Genomic DNA, 16,939 nt, shown 5'->3' with positions numbered 1-16,939 from the left:
CATTCAGGATGGAAAATAAAATCCATTTGGATTTGGGGAGAAGTAGTTTCATAAGGGGCTGGTATGAAGTACTTGATATAAAGAGAACATGTTCAGTTCACTAGTCTACACTCTACTCTACACCTGCCTTCATTTAATCTGATTGTCTGTCTGGCAGGCACTTAACAAGCGATCGTTAACTGTGTCTGTTAGAGAGAGGGGCAGAGAAGAGTGGCTTTGCTCAACTTGATTTATACTTATATTCTCCACTCTGATGAAGGTACATGTTCGATATATCATGCAGCCTTACTTATTAGCCTATATTTTTGATATAAAACTGGATCACCAGTTTGACACCCCTGGGTTAGTTCAAGGCTTACAAATCTTTAAATAAATACTTTTTGAAATGTCAATCGGAAAAATGCATGGGGAATTATTTCCTGGGCCTGTTGTCGTCACGAAAGGGGGCAGGACTGCAACACTCTGTAGAGCCACTGTGTGGCCCACTGTTTCACTGCTTCTACGGCACCTCTCTAATAGAGCCACTGTGTAGCCCACTGTTTCACTGCACCTCTAATAGAGCCACTGTGTAGCCCACTGTTTCACTGCACCTCTAATAGAGCCACAGTGTAGCCACTGTTTCACTGCACCTCTCTAATAGAGCCACTGTGTAGTCCACTGTTTCACTGCTTCTACGGCACCTCTCTAATAGAGCCACTGTGTAGCCCACTGTTTCACTGCACCTCTAATAGAGCCACTGTGTAGCCCACTGTTTCACTGCACCTCTCTAATAGAGCCACTGTGTAGCCACTGTTTCACTGCACCTCTAATAGAGCCACTGTGTAGCCCACTGTTTCACTGCACCTCTAATAGAGCCACTGTGTAGCCACTGTTTCACTGCACCTCTAATAGAGCCACTGTGTAGCCACTGTTTCACTGCACCTCTAATAGAGCCACAGTGTAGCCACTGTTTCACTGCACCTCTCTAATAGAGCCACAGTGTAGCCACTGTTTCACTGCACCTCTAATAGAGCCACAATGTAGCCATTGTTTCACTGCACGTTTAATAGAGCCACAATGTAGCCACTGTTTCACTGCACCACTCTAATAGAGCCACAATGTAGCCACTGTTTCACTGCACCTCTCTAATAGAGCCACAGTGTAGCCACTGTTTCACTGCACCTCTAATAGAGCCACAATGTAGCCACTGTTTCACTGCACCTCTAATAGAGCCACAATGTAGCCACTGTTTCACTGCACCTCTAATAGAGCCACAATGTAGCCACTGTTTCACTGCACCTCTAATAGAGCCACAGTGTAGCCACTGTTTCACTGCACCTCTCTAATAGAGCCACTGTGTAGCCACTGTTTCACTGCACCTCTAATAGAGCCACAATGTAGCCACTGTTTCACTGTACCTCTAATAGAGCCACAATGTAGCCACTGTTTCACTGCACCTCTAATAGAGCCACAATGTAGCCACTGTTTCACTGCACCTCTAATAGAGCCACAGTGTAGCCACTGTTTCACTGCACCTCTAATAGAGCCACAATGTAGCCACTGTTTCACTGCACCTCTCTAATAGAGCTACAGTGTAGCCACTGTTTCACTGCACCTCTCTAATAGAGCCACAGTGTAGCTACTGTTTCACTGCACCTCTCTAATAGAGCCACAGTGTAGCCACTGTTTCACTGCACCTCTAATAGAGCCACATTGTAGCCACTGTTTCACTGCACCTCTAATAGAGCCACAAATGGGTCCGGGACCCATTTGTGGGGTCACGGACTCAATTGTACCTGTCCAAAGAAAATGTACCCCTGACTGTTAGCCCAAAGCCTCATTTAATAGCCGATGATCCACAAGCAAGCTCTGCTATGCCGTGTGAGTTTGTAGATCGGCTATTCGTGCTGTTCTTTTTGCTTTCTGTTCCTCTCCAATGTCTATATTCTTCTGACCGAAGTAGCTCTTTCGAAATGCAGTTTTTTCCTCCCGTCTCCAGACTCTACTCGGTAGTACTCAACAGTGCTAAATCCTATTTGTACGAGGACATAATAAAGAGACATGCTCAGAATATGTAGCAGGCCGTGAGATGGGTTTATCGTCCTGGATCATGATTGCCTTCATTTGCATATGGGCTGTGTGAGGGGCCCCTATACTTAATCCCTCCATGCAGTGTTTCACTCCGCCACTGGTGTAAAGTAACTAAGTACATTTACTTAAGTACAGTTTTGAGGTATTTGTACTTTACTTGAGTAATTTCAATTTCCAGTACTTTTACTTCTGTCCCGCTACATGTCGGAGACAATTATTGTACTTTTACTGCACTACATTTATCTGAAAACTTTAGTTACTTTGATTATTATTACAAAACATACATTAACCACTTCAGCCTATATGCTATTTTCAAAAGATTTTTATTTTTTATACATTTATAGTACTTTTTACTTTTGTTACTTTGAGTACATTCCGTTGCCAATACTTTTGTACTTTCACTCATGTACATTTTGAATTCCGGACTTGTTACTGGTAACGGAGCATTTCTACATTGCATGCCTGTATTGATGTTTGTCAGAGTACTTTTTCTACCACTGTCTGGGCCTCTCTCTGTTGTTCTTACGCTGCGTTTGTGTCCCTCTGGTGCCCCCTGCCTGCAGACGGAGGGGAGCTGCCTCCACGCGTGGAACAGAAGATTGGCCAGCTCCACTTCACCAAAGTCACCCGGAGTGATGCCGGCAACTACACCTGCATCGCCTCCAACAGCCTGCAGGGGGAGATCAGGTCCTTGGTCTCCCTCACTGTGGCAGGTAATAAAACAACTAGCCCTTCGCTAAATCCCACCCCAAAAAGCGATTGTCCAATGCCAATCCAAATAGTTTAGCAACTGTGGCTATGCAGATCAAGCTTTCACCACCACCTGTCAATGCTATTTTGCATGGCTGTGTTGTTGAACATAAGTAGATTTCTCCCTCTGTCATTTCCTTGTATTTCTAGTTTATTTAAATAATGTCATGCAAATTTGTCCAGTGCATAGCCTACTGCAGGCCTGGTTGACTATTTAAAATATATTTTGATGCTCTTGCTACTGAAATGATCGATTATTTATGTGGAGAAATCCCGTCATTTCACATGCATCTCTATGGGGAGAAGCACAGCCTGCCGTGTCTCCTCGCTGCTAACGTGCATATAGGACGGGTTTGGGAGGGCTAATTGTCTGGAGTTCTCTTTTCTCCTAATGGTGCATTGCTGCAGCTATCAATTGTTTTCTTTGGAACTTACTTTTTGGATCAATCGACTAATCGAGGAGCATTTTTAAATATATATAGGTTTACATTTTATATATGTAAAATAATCAGTTAACCACCAGTGCGAAACCACTTAGTGCGAAGATTGTGATCTTGCTATTTGGCTATTATTATTTTGTGTGCCTTTGTGTGTAAACGGCGAAGTGTTGGATTTGTCGACTAAAACTAGATGTTGTTGTTCGCCGACTACCAAAAACAGTTAGTCAGTGAAAAAACACTGACAAACTAAATAAAAACTAAGCTATGACGACTAAAACTAAGACTAAATATATTGACAATTTTGTCAACAAATAAAAACTAGACTAAAATGTTAGGGAGGAACTTGTGGACAAGAGAACTTAAAGAGAAGTTTACTTGTGGCCTGCTTTTTTCAGAGTGCAACCAAATATAAAACTAGGCATTACGACGACATCAAGGCCCGCCAAAAAGCATTTTAGTCAACAAAATCAACTGTAGGTTTAGTCAACTAAAACAAGACTAACACTAAAAGCATTTCAGGTGACTAAAATGTGATTAAAGCCAAATGGAATTTTACAAAAAAGTTTTTTTTTAAATTAAATCAAAATGTCCTGTCCTAAATCAACAGTGGAAACGGTGTGGGTGCATTGTGCAATCAATGCGTAATACGTTTGTTTGTTTGTTTGTTTGTTTGTTTGTTTTGCTTTGTTTAGTGTACATCCGCTTTAAGCTGGAGCCTGAGGACACCACGGTGTACCAGGGCCACACGGCCATCCTCCACTGCCAGGCCACGGGTGACCCTGAGCCTCACATCACATGGATGGTCAAAGACAAGGTGCTGGACTCCAACAAGAACCGCAGGTAAGGACATCATGTGTGCATTTTTGATTGATGATCAACCCATTTAGGACGTGAACGAACGCGCCTGTGCCGCTTTTAGTGTTTAGCCACTTTACCCAGGAGATCGACGGGCGCCCGCTGACCTAGTGGTCCAGGCACATGCCACATATAGGCTTTGGCCTGATAGGCGTGTTCGAGTCCCGTTCATGACGACCTTTGCTGCGTGTCTCTCCCCTTCTCTCTCTCCCTCTTTCCTGTCTATCTTCACTTGATACTATCAATAAAGGCAGAAAAGCCCAAAACAAATCTTTTAAAATAAAATAAAATCAAAAGCACAGCGCTACGAGCTTGTAGATCTGCTATTTTTGAGGGGGGGGGGATATTTTCAGATGGGGGTCGGCGGGCAATTACATATAATTTCTGGGGTCCTTGACAATATTCTGAGAACCACTGGTATAGAAACATAGGTTTTTCAGATGATTTAGAAGACATTTGTAGTATCTGGTCTCAGTCCTAAATGAGTTAAAATATATTTTTTTAATAATTGCTCTCCTTGTGTGCTGACTGAAGTTACTGTTACGACTCACTGAGTCTAGGTCGGTTATGAGGAAGAAGGCAAGATGGTATATGCCAAAAGTTGTTTTATTCCTTACTTTAGGTGGCATACAGCGAGAAACAAATACATATAATATAGCTGCAAGCAGCGATAAGGCGGGACCAAGGAGATAGAGAGAGAGAGAGACAGAGAGAGAGAGAGGACAGAGAGTGTGGAGAGAGAGAGAGAGGGTGGAGACAGAGAGAGAGTGGAGAGAGAGCGAGAGAGACAGAGAGGACAGAGTGTGGAGACAGGGACAGAGAGACACAGGGACAGAGAGTGTGGAGACAGAGAGAGGACAGAGAGTGTGGAGACAGTGAGAGGACAGAGAGAGGACAGAGAGTGTGGAGACAGAGAGAGGACAGAGAGTGTGGAGACAGAGAGAGGACAGAGAGTGTGGAGACAGTGAGAGGACAGAGAGAGGACAGAGAGTGTGGAGACAGAGAGAGGACAGAGAGAGGACAGATAGTGTGGAGACAGAGAGAGGACAGAGAGAGGACAGAGAGTGTGGAGACAGAGAGAGGACAGAGAGAGGACAGAGAGTGTGGAGACAGAGAGAGGACAGAGAGAGGACAGAGAGTGTGGAGACAGAGAGAGGACAGAGAGTGTGGAGACAGTGAGAGGACAGAGAGAGGACAGAGAGTGTGGAGTCAGAGAGAGGACAGAGAGTGTTGAGACAGAGAGAGGACAGAGAGTGTGGAGACAGAGAGAGGACAGAGAGAGGACAGAGAGTGTTGAGACAGAGAGAGGACAGAGAGTGTGGAGACAGAGAGAGGACAGAGAGTATGGAGACATTGAGAGGACAGAGAGTGTGGAGAGAGAGAGAGAGACAGAGAGAGAGAGGACAGAGAGAGGACAGAGAGTGTGGAGACAGAGAGAGGACAGAGTGTGTGGAGAGACAGAGAGGACAGAGAGAGAGAGAGAGAGAGAGAGAAGAAAGAGGGGGGGTGGAGAGAGAGACAGAGAGAGAAGAGGGGGGGTGGAGAGAGAGAGAGAGAGAGAGTAAGAGAGAGAATGCACAAATGAGAATCACAGGCTGAGTTGTCGCTACCCGGATTTGAACCAGTGACCCTGCGGTCCAGAGGTGAGAACTCTACCAACTGAGCTAAGCAGACACAGTCAATTTGTTCATTCTAAACAGTAACATCATACAGTATTAGTATAGGTATTAGATGCAGAAGAAGTTTCACAAAACAGCAATTTTCATTGGCTCATAAAAACTTCATTTTTTCACTTAAAAGGAATCTGTTACGATTATTTGTCCGTATAAGTCCAAAGTTCAAGTGTAGACGTTTTTGTGCATTTTGATCAAAGATCCTGGGAGAAGATACATTTTAAATCGTTTTCATATAATTCAAAATGGCGGGTAATCTAAAGGTCAGAGGTCAAAAGTCAGAATATGGAAGATGTTCGGCATTAGGAGACGTATATGTGTATCAAAGTTAAATTGCAGACGGTCAAACAGTTCATGAGCTATGTACGTTCAAAGTTTGTATTTTCAATTGAATGTTATAGCGCCACCCTTTGGCCAATGGTCATGGGCTTCGCATAGTCATCGTTTGGCATGGTCCTCTACCAGAATCCTGCGTTTCGTGAAAACCGACTGCACGGTTCAGCCAGAGCTGCTATTTCTGTTTCTTTTGAGGTGTAAAAGAAATACCTAATATAGCTGCAAGCAGCGATAAGGCGGGACCAAGGAGATAGAGAGAGAGAGAGGACAGAGAGTGTGGAGAGAGAGAGAGAGAGAGAGAGAGAGAGAGAGAGAGAGGGTGGAGACAAAGAGAGAGGGTGGAGACAAAGAGAGAGGGTGGAGACAGAGAGAGGACAGAGAGAGGACAGAGAGTGTGGAGACAGAGAGAGGACAGAGAGTGTGGAGACAGAGAGAGGACAGAGAGAGGACAGAGAGTGTTGAGACAGAGAGAGGACAGAGAGTGTGGAGAGAGAGGACAGAGAGTGTGGAGAGAGAGAGGACAGAGAGTGTGGAGAGAGATAGAGGACAGAGAGTGGACAGAGAGTGTGGAGACAGTGAGAGGACAGAGAGAGGACAGAGAGTGTGGAGACAGTGAGAGGACAGAGAGAGGACAGAGAGTGTGGAGACAGAGAGAGGACAGAGAGTGTTGAGACAGAGAGAGGACAGAGAGTGTGGAGACAGAGAGAGGACAGAGAGTGTGGAGAGAGAGAGAGGACAGAGTGTGGAGAGAGAGAGAGGACAGAGTGTGGAGACATTGAGAGGACAGAGAGTGTGGAGACAGTGAGAGGACAGAGTGTGGAGACAGAGAGAGGACAGAGTGTGGAGTCAGTGAGAGGACAGAGTGTGGAGACAGAGAGAGGACAGAGTGTGGAGACAGTGAGAGGACAGAGAGTGTGGAGACAGAGAGAGGACAGAGAGAGGACAGAGAGTGTGGAGACAGAGAGAGGACAGAGTGTGGAGACAGTGAGAGGACAGAGTGTGGAGACAGTGAGAGGACAGAGTGTGGAGACAGTGAGAGGACAGAGAGTGGACAGAGAGTGTGGAGACAGAGAGAGGACAGAGAGTGTGGAGACAGAGAGAGGACAGAGTGTGGAGACAGAGAGAGGACAGAGAGTGTGGAGACAGAGAGAGGACAGAGTGTGGAGACAGTGAGAGGACAGAGTGTGGAGACAGTGAGAGGACAGAGTGTGGAGACAGAGAGAGGACAGAGTGTGGAGACAGAGAGAGGACAGAGTGTGGAGACAGTGAGAGGACAGAGTGTGGAGACAGTGAGAGGACAGAGTGTGGAGACAGAGAGAAGACAGAGTGTGGAGACAGAGAGAGGACAGAGTGTGGAGACATTGAGAGGACAGAGAGTGTGGAGACAGAGAGAGGACAGAGTGTGGAGACAGAGAGAGGACAGAGTGTGGAGACAGAGAGAGGACAGAGAGTGTGGAGACAGTGAGAGGACAGAGTGTGGAGACAGAGAGAGGACAGAGAGAGGACAGAGAGTGTGGAGACAGAGAGAGGACAGAGTGTGGAGACAGTGAGAGGACAGAGTGTGGAGACAGTGAGAGGACAGAGTGTGGAGACAGTGAGAGGACAGAGAGTGGACAGAGAGTGTGGAGACAGTGAGAGGACAGAGTGTGGAGACAGAGAGAGGACAGAGTGTGGAGACAGAGAGAGGACAGAGAGAGGACAGAGAGTGTGGAGACAGAGAGAGGACAGAGTGTGGAGACAGAGAGAGGACAGAGAGTGTGGAGACAGAGAGAGGACAGAGTGTGGAGACAGTGAGAGGACAGAGTGTGGAGACAGTGAGAGGACAGAGTGTGGAGACAGAGAGAGGACAGAGTGTGGAGACAGAGAGAGGACAGAGTGTGGAGACAGTGAGAGGACAGAGTGTGGAGACAGTGAGAGGACAGAGTGTGGAGACAGAGAGAAGACAGAGTGTGGAGACAGAGAGAGGACAGAGTGTGGAGACATTGAGAGGACAGAGAGTGTGGAGACAGAGAGAGGACAGAGAGAGGACAGAGAGTGTGGAGACAGAGAGAGGACAGAGTGTGGAGACAGTGAGAGGACAGAGTGTGGAGACAGTGAGAGGACAGAGTGTGGAGACAGTGAGAGGACAGAGAGTGGACAGAGAGTGTGGAGACAGTGAGAGGACAGAGAGTGTGGAGACAGTGAGAGGACAGAGAGTGGAGACAAAGAGAGGGTGGAGACAAAGAGAGGGTGGAGACAAAGAGAGGGTGGAGACAAAGAGAGGGTGGAGACAGCGAGAGAGTGGAGAGAGAGCTAGAGAGACAGAGAGGACAGAGTGTGGATACAGGGACAGAGAGACACAGGGACAGAGAGTGTGGAGACAGAGAGAGGACAGAGTGTGGAGACAGAGTGTGGAGACAGAGAGAGAGGGTGGAGACAAAGAGAGGGTGGAGACAGAGAGAGAGTGGAGAGAGAGCGAGAGAGACAGAGTGTGGAGACAGTGAGAGGACAGAGTGTGGAGACAGTGAGAGGACAGAGTGTGGAGACAGTGAGAGGACAGAGTGTGGAGACAGTGAGAGGACAGAGTGTGGAGACAGAGAGATGACAGAGAGTGTGGAGACAGAGAGATGACAGAGAGTGTGGAGACAGAGAGAGGACAGAGTGTGGAGACAGAGAGAGGACAGAGTGTGGAGACAGAGAGAGGACAGAGTGTGGAGACAGAGAGAGGACAGAGAGTGTGGAGACAGTGAGAGGACAGAGTGTGGAGACAGAGAGAGGACAGAGAGAGGACAGAGAGTGTGGAGACAGAGAGAGGACAGAGTGTGGAGACAGAGAGAGGACAGAGAGTGTGGAGACAGAGAGAGGACAGAGTGTGGAGACAGTGAGAGGACAGAGTGTGGAGACAGTGAGAGGACAGAGTGTGGAGACAGAGAGAGGACAGAGTGTGGAGACAGAGAGAGGACAGAGTGTGGAGACAGTGAGAGGACAGAGTGTGGAGACAGTGAGAGGACAGAGTGTGGAGACAGAGAGAAGACAGAGTGTGGAGACAGAGAGAGGACAGAGTGTGGAGACATTGAGAGGACAGAGAGTGTGGAGACAGAGAGAGGACAGAGAGAGGACAGAGAGTGTGGAGACAGAGAGAGGACAGAGTGTGGAGACAGTGAGAGGACAGAGTGTGGAGACAGTGAGAGGACAGAGTGTGGAGACAGTGAGAGGACAGAGAGTGGACAGAGAGTGTGGAGACAGAGAGAGGACAGAGAGTGTGGAGACAGAGAGAGGACAGAGTGTGGAGACAGAGAGAGGACAGAGAGTGTGGAGACAGAGAGAGGACAGAGTGTGGAGACAGTGAGAGGACAGAGTGTGGAGACAGTGAGAGGACAGAGTGTGGAGACAGAGAGAGGACAGAGTGTGGAGACAGAGAGAGGACAGAGTGTGGAGACAGTGAGAGGACAGAGTGTGGAGACAGTGAGAGGACAGAGTGTGGAGACAGAGAGAAGACAGAGTGTGGAGACAGAGAGAGGACAGAGTGTGGAGACATTGAGAGGACAGAGAGTGTGGAGACAGAGAGAGGACAGAGTGTGGAGACAGAGAGAGGACAGAGTGTGGAGACAGAGAGAGGACAGAGAGTGTGGAGACAGTGAGAGGACAGAGTGTGGAGACAGAGAGAGGACAGAGAGAGGACAGAGAGTGTGGAGACAGAGAGAGGACAGAGTGTGGAGACAGTGAGAGGACAGAGTGTGGAGACAGTGAGAGGACAGAGTGTGGAGACAGTGAGAGGACAGAGAGTGGACAGAGAGTGTGGAGACAGTGAGAGGACAGAGTGTGGAGACAGAGAGAGGACAGAGTGTGGAGACAGAGAGAGGACAGAGAGAGGACAGAGAGTGTGGAGACAGAGAGAGGACAGAGTGTGGAGACAGAGAGAGGACAGAGAGTGTGGAGACAGAGAGAGGACAGAGTGTGGAGACAGTGAGAGGACAGAGTGTGGAGACAGTGAGAGGACAGAGTGTGGAGACAGAGAGAGGACAGAGTGTGGAGACAGAGAGAGGACAGAGTGTGGAGACAGTGAGAGGACAGAGTGTGGAGACAGTGAGAGGACAGAGTGTGGAGACAGAGAGAAGACAGAGTGTGGAGACAGAGAGAGGACAGAGTGTGGAGACATTGAGAGGACAGAGAGTGTGGAGACAGAGAGAGGACAGAGAGAGGACAGAGAGTGTGGAGACAGAGAGAGGACAGAGTGTGGAGACAGTGAGAGGACAGAGTGTGGAGACAGTGAGAGGACAGAGTGTGGAGACAGTGAGAGGACAGAGAGTGGACAGAGAGTGTGGAGACAGTGAGAGGACAGAGAGTGTGGAGACAGTGAGAGGACAGAGTGTGGAGACAGAGAGAGGACAGAGAGTGTGGAGACAGAGAGAGGACAGAGTGTGGAGACAGTGAGAGGACAGAGTGTGGAGACAGTGAGAGGACAGAGTGTGGAGACAGTGAGAGGACAGAGAGTGGAGACAGTGAGAGGACAGTGTGTGGAGACAGTGAGAGGACAGAGAGTGGAGACAGAGAGAGGACAGAGAGTGTGGAGACAGTGAGAGGACAGAGTGTGGAGACAGAGAGAGGACAGAGAGTGTGGAGACAGTGAGAGGACAGAGTGTGGAGACAGAGAGAGGACAGAGAGTGTGGAGACAGTGAGAGGACAGAGTGTGGAGACAGTGAGAGGACAGAGTGTGGAGACAGAGAGAGGACAGAGTGTGGAGACAGTGAGAGGACAGAGTGTGGAGACAGTGAGAGGACAGAGTGTGGAGACAGTGAGAGGACAGAGTGTGGAGACAGAGAGAGGACAGAGTGTGGAGTCAGTGAGAGGACAGAGTGTGGAGTCAGTGAGAGGACAGAGTGTGGAGACAGTGAGAGGACAGAGTGTGGAGACAGAGAGAGGACAGAGAGTGTGGAGACAGAGAGAGGACAGAGAGTGTGGAGACAGAGAGAGGACAGAGAGTGTGGAGACAGTGAGAGGACAGAGAGAGGACAGAGAGAGTGGAGACAGAGAGAGGACAGAATACACTTATTACACTATTACACTTATTACACTATTACACTACTATTACACTATTAGACTTATTACACTATTACACTACTATTACACTATTAGACTTATTACACTATTACACTATTACACTACTATTACACTATTACACTACTATTACACTACTATTACACTAATTCACTAATATTACACTATTACACTATTACACTAAATACACTTATTACACTATTACACTACTATTACACTATTACACTATTAGACTTATTACACTATTACACTACTATTACACTATTACACTATTAGACTTATTACACTATTACACTACTATTACAATATTACTATTATTACACTTATTACACTTATTACACTATTACACTACTATTACACTATTACTATTATTACACTTATTACACTATTACACTTATTACACTATTACACTACTATTACACTATTACACTATTAGACTTATTACACTATTACACTACTATTACACTATTACTATTATTACACTTATTACACTATTACACTATTACACTATTACACTACTATTACACTATTACACTTATTACACTATTACACTACTATTACACTATTACACTATTACACTTATTACACTATTACACTATTACACTATTACACTATTAGACTTATTACAATATTACACTATTACACTTATTACACTACTATTACACTTATTACACTTATTGCACTATTACACTATTAGACTTATTACACTATTACACTACTATTACACTATTACACTATTAGACTTTTAACAATATTACACTATTACACTTATTACACTATTACACTACTATTACACTTATTGCACTATTACACTAAATACACTTATTACATTATTAGACTTATTACTCTATTACAGTTACTAGTATCTCTATGAGAGAGAGAGAGAGAGAGACAGAGAGAGAACAATATGCACAAATAAGAATCACAGGCTGTGGTTGTCACCACCCGGATTTGAACCAGTGACCCTGTGGTCCATAGGTGAGAGCTCTACCGACTGAGCTAAGCAGACTCTGTCAGTTGACTCATTCTATACAGTAACATGCAGTATAGGTATTAGCTCTGCCAACCGTATTTGGAAGACGTATTGGTTGCATGAGAGGTTTCACAAGACAGAATATTTTTTATTGGCTCATAAAAACTTCATTTTTTCACTTAAAAGAAATCTGTTACGATTTTTTGTTCGTATAAGTTCAAAGTTCAAGTGTAGACGTTTTTGTGCATTTTGATCAAAGATCCTGGGAGAAGATAGATTTTTAATGGTTTTCATATAATTCAAAATGGCGGGTAATCTAAAGGTCAGAGGTCAAAAGACAGAATATGGAAGTTGTTCGGCATGAGGAGACAGACATGTGTATCAAAGTGTCATTGTCAACGGTCAAACGGTTCATGAGATATGCACGTTCAAAGTTTGCATTTTCAACTTAATTTTCAATTTCAGTGCTATAGCGCCACCATTTGGCCAATGGTCATGGGCTTCACATAGTCACCGTTTGGCATGGGCCTCTACCAGATTGCCGAGTTTCACGAAAAGCGACTGCACGGTTCAGTCAGAACAGCTATTTTTGGCGGAAGAAGGAGAAGGAGAAGAAAAATAAAGACAAAAACAATAAGTGACCAAAGTCACTGCGTGTCTTCTTGGTCCCTTAATAACACTGGTGAACAAGGTGAGCAGGCTGAGCAGGACCTCAAAGGAACGAAAGCAACAAAAATACCCTAACACTGCACCCTATACTAAACCCCCTCCCAATACTGACTATCTGACTGGTAACAAAAGAAAACGCTAACTGACTACTCTATTCTTATGCCTACCATCAAACAAAAGTACAGGGGAAAGGTGCCTGCCTAACTAGCGATACAGTGAGAATACTAATATAGAAAATACTACCTGCTCGTGTTTCACAGTTATATGAAAGCACTTAGGACTTTAAGTATAGCACTAGTTTCTTAATACATAGAATTTGTACAGGTTGAATGAACTCTCTTCCCTGCACGGAGGGCGCGCTGTCACTTCCCTACTCTAGGAACACAAATGACAGTCTGACAGCGGCCTGGAACGCAGTCTTCAGTTGGGCTTTATGCCATCAGGCGAGACAGGGTGAAGGCGCTGGTTGGACGCGCAGGATGGGAGTAGGCGGCCGAGGGTGGAGCGTAGGGAACGCTCCCCACCACTGGCTGCGCAGGACGGATCTGCAGGGACGACAAACAGGGCGCGCGCACAGACAAACAGACATAGTAGCAGACCCGCGCCCCGACATCCGTAACATTACATATCGTAGATGTCGTGAGGAAAGGTTTTTGATTCCTATCTCAAAAATATTAGAATATTTCACGGGAAGGGACGTTTTCACTGGGACATTCTCATACGTTCTACTTTTGGTACTTTTACGTGATGCCAATACCTTTGTACTTTTACTCAAATACATTTTGAATTCCGGACTTTTACTTGTAACAGAGTAGTTCTACACTGCAGTATTGATACTTTTACTTTAAAGTAAAAGAGTAAAACATGTGACATACTTTTACTGAACGTTTCTCCCCTCCCATCTGTCCAGGTTCCAGAAGATGCCCAATGGCTCCCTGGTGATAAGTGATGTCACAACAGACGACACGGGCAGGTACACGTGTGTGGTAGGAAACAGCTGCAGCATCAAGGACACGCAGGCACAGCTCGTTGTAGTGGGTACGTCTGACACACATGCTGTACACGCACACACATGCTGTACACGCACACACATGCTGTACACACACGCACATGCTGTACACGCACACACATGCTGTACACGCACACACATGCTGTACACACACACACATGCTGTACACACACACACATGCTGTACACACACACACATGCTGTACACGCACACACATGCTGTACACGCACACACATGCTGTACACACACACACATGCTGTACACGCACACACATGCTGTACACGCACACACATGCTGTACACACACACACATGCTGTACACACACACATGCTGTACACGCACACACATGCTGTACACGCACACACATGCTGTACACACACACACATGCTGTACACACACGCACATGCTGTACACGCACACACATGCTGTACACGCACACACATGCTGTACACACACGCACATGCTGTACACACACACACATGCTGTACACGCACACACATGCTGTACACACACATGAGTGGCACAAACTGATAATATTTCTAATGTGATTAATCCATCCTAAAATCTTACGGCTAGGTCATGATCATTTCAACACAGCTGGAGAGCCTATTTCAACCAATTGCTTGGTCAGAACAATTACCTGTATTAATATAAATATTTCATTCCACTTTGGTATTTTTTCTCCTTTTTTACTTATGTTTTTTGTGAGGGTACCTACCCTAGGCCACCTAGAGTCTAGGTGGCCTAGGGTAGGCACCCTCACAAAAAACACAAGTACCGGTAGTAGTAATCCTGGTTTCTGAACTGCCTCCCCTTAGTATTCCTTCCACGCACTACGTCCTACTGGGGAAACTCCCCCCGACAGGTGATAAGAAGCAGATTGCTCACTCCTCATGCATTAAAGGAAGTATGAGCTCAGTTCGGGGCTCTCCCCAGGTTGGCAGAGGGAGAGAAGCACCCAGGATTACAGCTTTAGGCATTGGCACCGGGTGAAATTATTGGGATACACAAATCATGGGATAAAAATGTATATAAAAAAAAAAGAAAAGGAGTAGCCTCCAGCACAAACATTAGTTATTTCTCACCTTGAGCTCCAGAGATATTAAAATGCAATTAATTCTGGGATGATGATCTGTCAAAGATTAGCGAGTACAAACGTTGTTACAGTAAATTACAATTTTTGTTTTAAAATAATAGGAAGAGCAGGTGTTTGTAGTTTCAGATTAATGAAGGAACGTGATAGAATTATTGAACAGAATTATAGTGTTCAACTGAACTAAAAGATTAATTGACCCTCAAACCAGTGCTCACATTTGAGTTATATTTATTTGGTATAATTGTGTGATACAAATTCGGTGTTGGTTGAGCAAATCCGCCATTATATTATTCATCAAAATAGTTTTACAATGTTGAGTTATGAAACCAAACAAACAATTGGGTCGATCTAAGCAAGTGTTGACTCATTGTATAGCTTACTTACTTAAGTTACTTTCATATGAAAAGGAAAATATTTTTAAATATTTAGATTCATTCATCATTATGTAAGGAATATGGTATGCAAGGACACGCGTGCACACTTCCGTGTGTACACACACCCACACACAAACAAGCCCATTGAAATACCTGCATGATCTTTGCTAGATTACAAGCACTGTTCCCCCACAGCGGGCGTCATAAGCCATGATCATGAGTGGCAAGATGAAGGCATTAATTAAAACCACATCCCTTTGCTAGCCGTCACTCTTTGACAGGCTAATAACCAGGTCTACATTTGTGACGCCAAGGCTGTCGCTGAACATGACGGGATTTGGTGGGGGTCCTTGATCTAATAACGCTTCTTCACTCTGTGCTCCCTTGTGTGCTGACTGATGCCGAAAATATCAGTCTCACACACACACACACACACACACACACACACACACACACAAACACACACCGTTAGAAGTATCCCACATTAACCAATTTTCCCCTCCCCAAAGTAGCAGAAGGTATTCCCTGTGAAGGTGGTTACTGTCTTGAGGCCAAATTGAATTTGGGTGTTTTGTTGTCTTAGCTCTTCGAGGTCAGCATAGCCGTGATTTATGACATAAATTCCAGGAGCAATTTCTTTAGGAGTCCTCGTGACCCAAGGTAGCTGAGACTTATTATTATTAATTTCTTTGCGGTTAACTTTTTCTGTACCGATGATGTCGTCGCGGTGGTACTTCAAAGGTTAGTGACTGAAAACTAGGCAGGGAGATGGAGCTCACGATTATTTAATCCTGCAGTCAAACTGTTAACATGTAGATGCATTCGTCAATCAGACTAATGGCTTGTAACTCTTTACTGTAATGCAGCCTTTAATACTAACACTAGTCCCTAACACAAGCAAAACATTTTAATAGAGTCAACCCCGCGGCACACTGCCAGACTGGGCTACCAGCCAGGGTGCCTGGACCGCTGAGCCACGCTGTGCCTCATATGACAAATTATATTTAAATTATATAATTTTTTTACATGGCTTGGTTGAATGCTTGATTCTGATCAATCCGGTCAATCATTGAATTCAGCGGTGTTATTTCTTGATAAGAGACTGCTCCGCTCTATAACAGCTGCCTAATCAAACCCTCTGAGCACCTGCTGGGCCCCGTTGATTTATGCTGTTTCCAACATGACAGCCATGTAAACACACACACACACACACTGTGATACATAATGGCATTTACAGCTAAACATTGCTCTCAAAAAGGTTTTTGAAAACATTTGAGCGAGAATTAGACAAAGCAATACCTGAAAATGGGTTCTATTTGAACAACTCACTTACCGTAATGTCCGGACTATAAGCCGCACCTGAATATAAACCGCACCAGCCAAATTTAGGGAAAATCCCGTATACAAGCCGCACCGGACTATAAGCCGCACCGGACTATAAGCCGCAGCTACGTTAGCTCAGAGCCTGAGATGGTTCTGCGTTAGCTGTAAAAATCCATAGATTAGCCGCACCGTTGTATAAGACGCAGGGTTCAAATCATGTGTAAAAAGCCGCGGCTTATAGTCCGGAAATTACGGTACTTGTTTTCCGCAGCTGGGCAGACGCAGCCCGCGCGAACTTAGGGAATACTTTTTTTGTTGTGTTTTGGGTCAATT

General features: G+C 45.5%; 2 protein-coding genes across 2 annotated transcripts in view; both read left to right on the top strand.

Moving 5' to 3' along the window:
* fbln7 (fibulin 7) overlaps positions 1 to 16,939 on the top strand; it is a 249,864-nt gene that overhangs the window by 175,276 nt on the left and 57,649 nt on the right. The window lies entirely within an intron of this gene.
* Positions 1 to 16,939, top strand: part of ptk7b (protein tyrosine kinase 7b) — a 120,923-nt gene that overhangs the window by 97,040 nt on the left and 6,944 nt on the right. The window contains exons 11-13 of the mRNA XM_083775386.1: positions 2,634 to 2,783; positions 3,953 to 4,100; positions 13,715 to 13,842. Of these exons, the coding sequence (XP_083631512.1) occupies positions 2,634 to 2,783; positions 3,953 to 4,100; positions 13,715 to 13,842 (426 nt within the window). The remainder of the gene's footprint in view (positions 1 to 2,633; positions 2,784 to 3,952; positions 4,101 to 13,714; positions 13,843 to 16,939) is intronic.

This window comes from Protomyctophum parallelum (assembly GCF_964188405.1).
Source record: "Protomyctophum parallelum genome assembly, chromosome: 10".
Taxonomy (NCBI): domain Eukaryota; kingdom Metazoa; phylum Chordata; class Actinopteri; order Myctophiformes; family Myctophidae; genus Protomyctophum; species Protomyctophum parallelum.
This window is presented reverse-complemented; position numbering and strand designations above follow the sequence as displayed.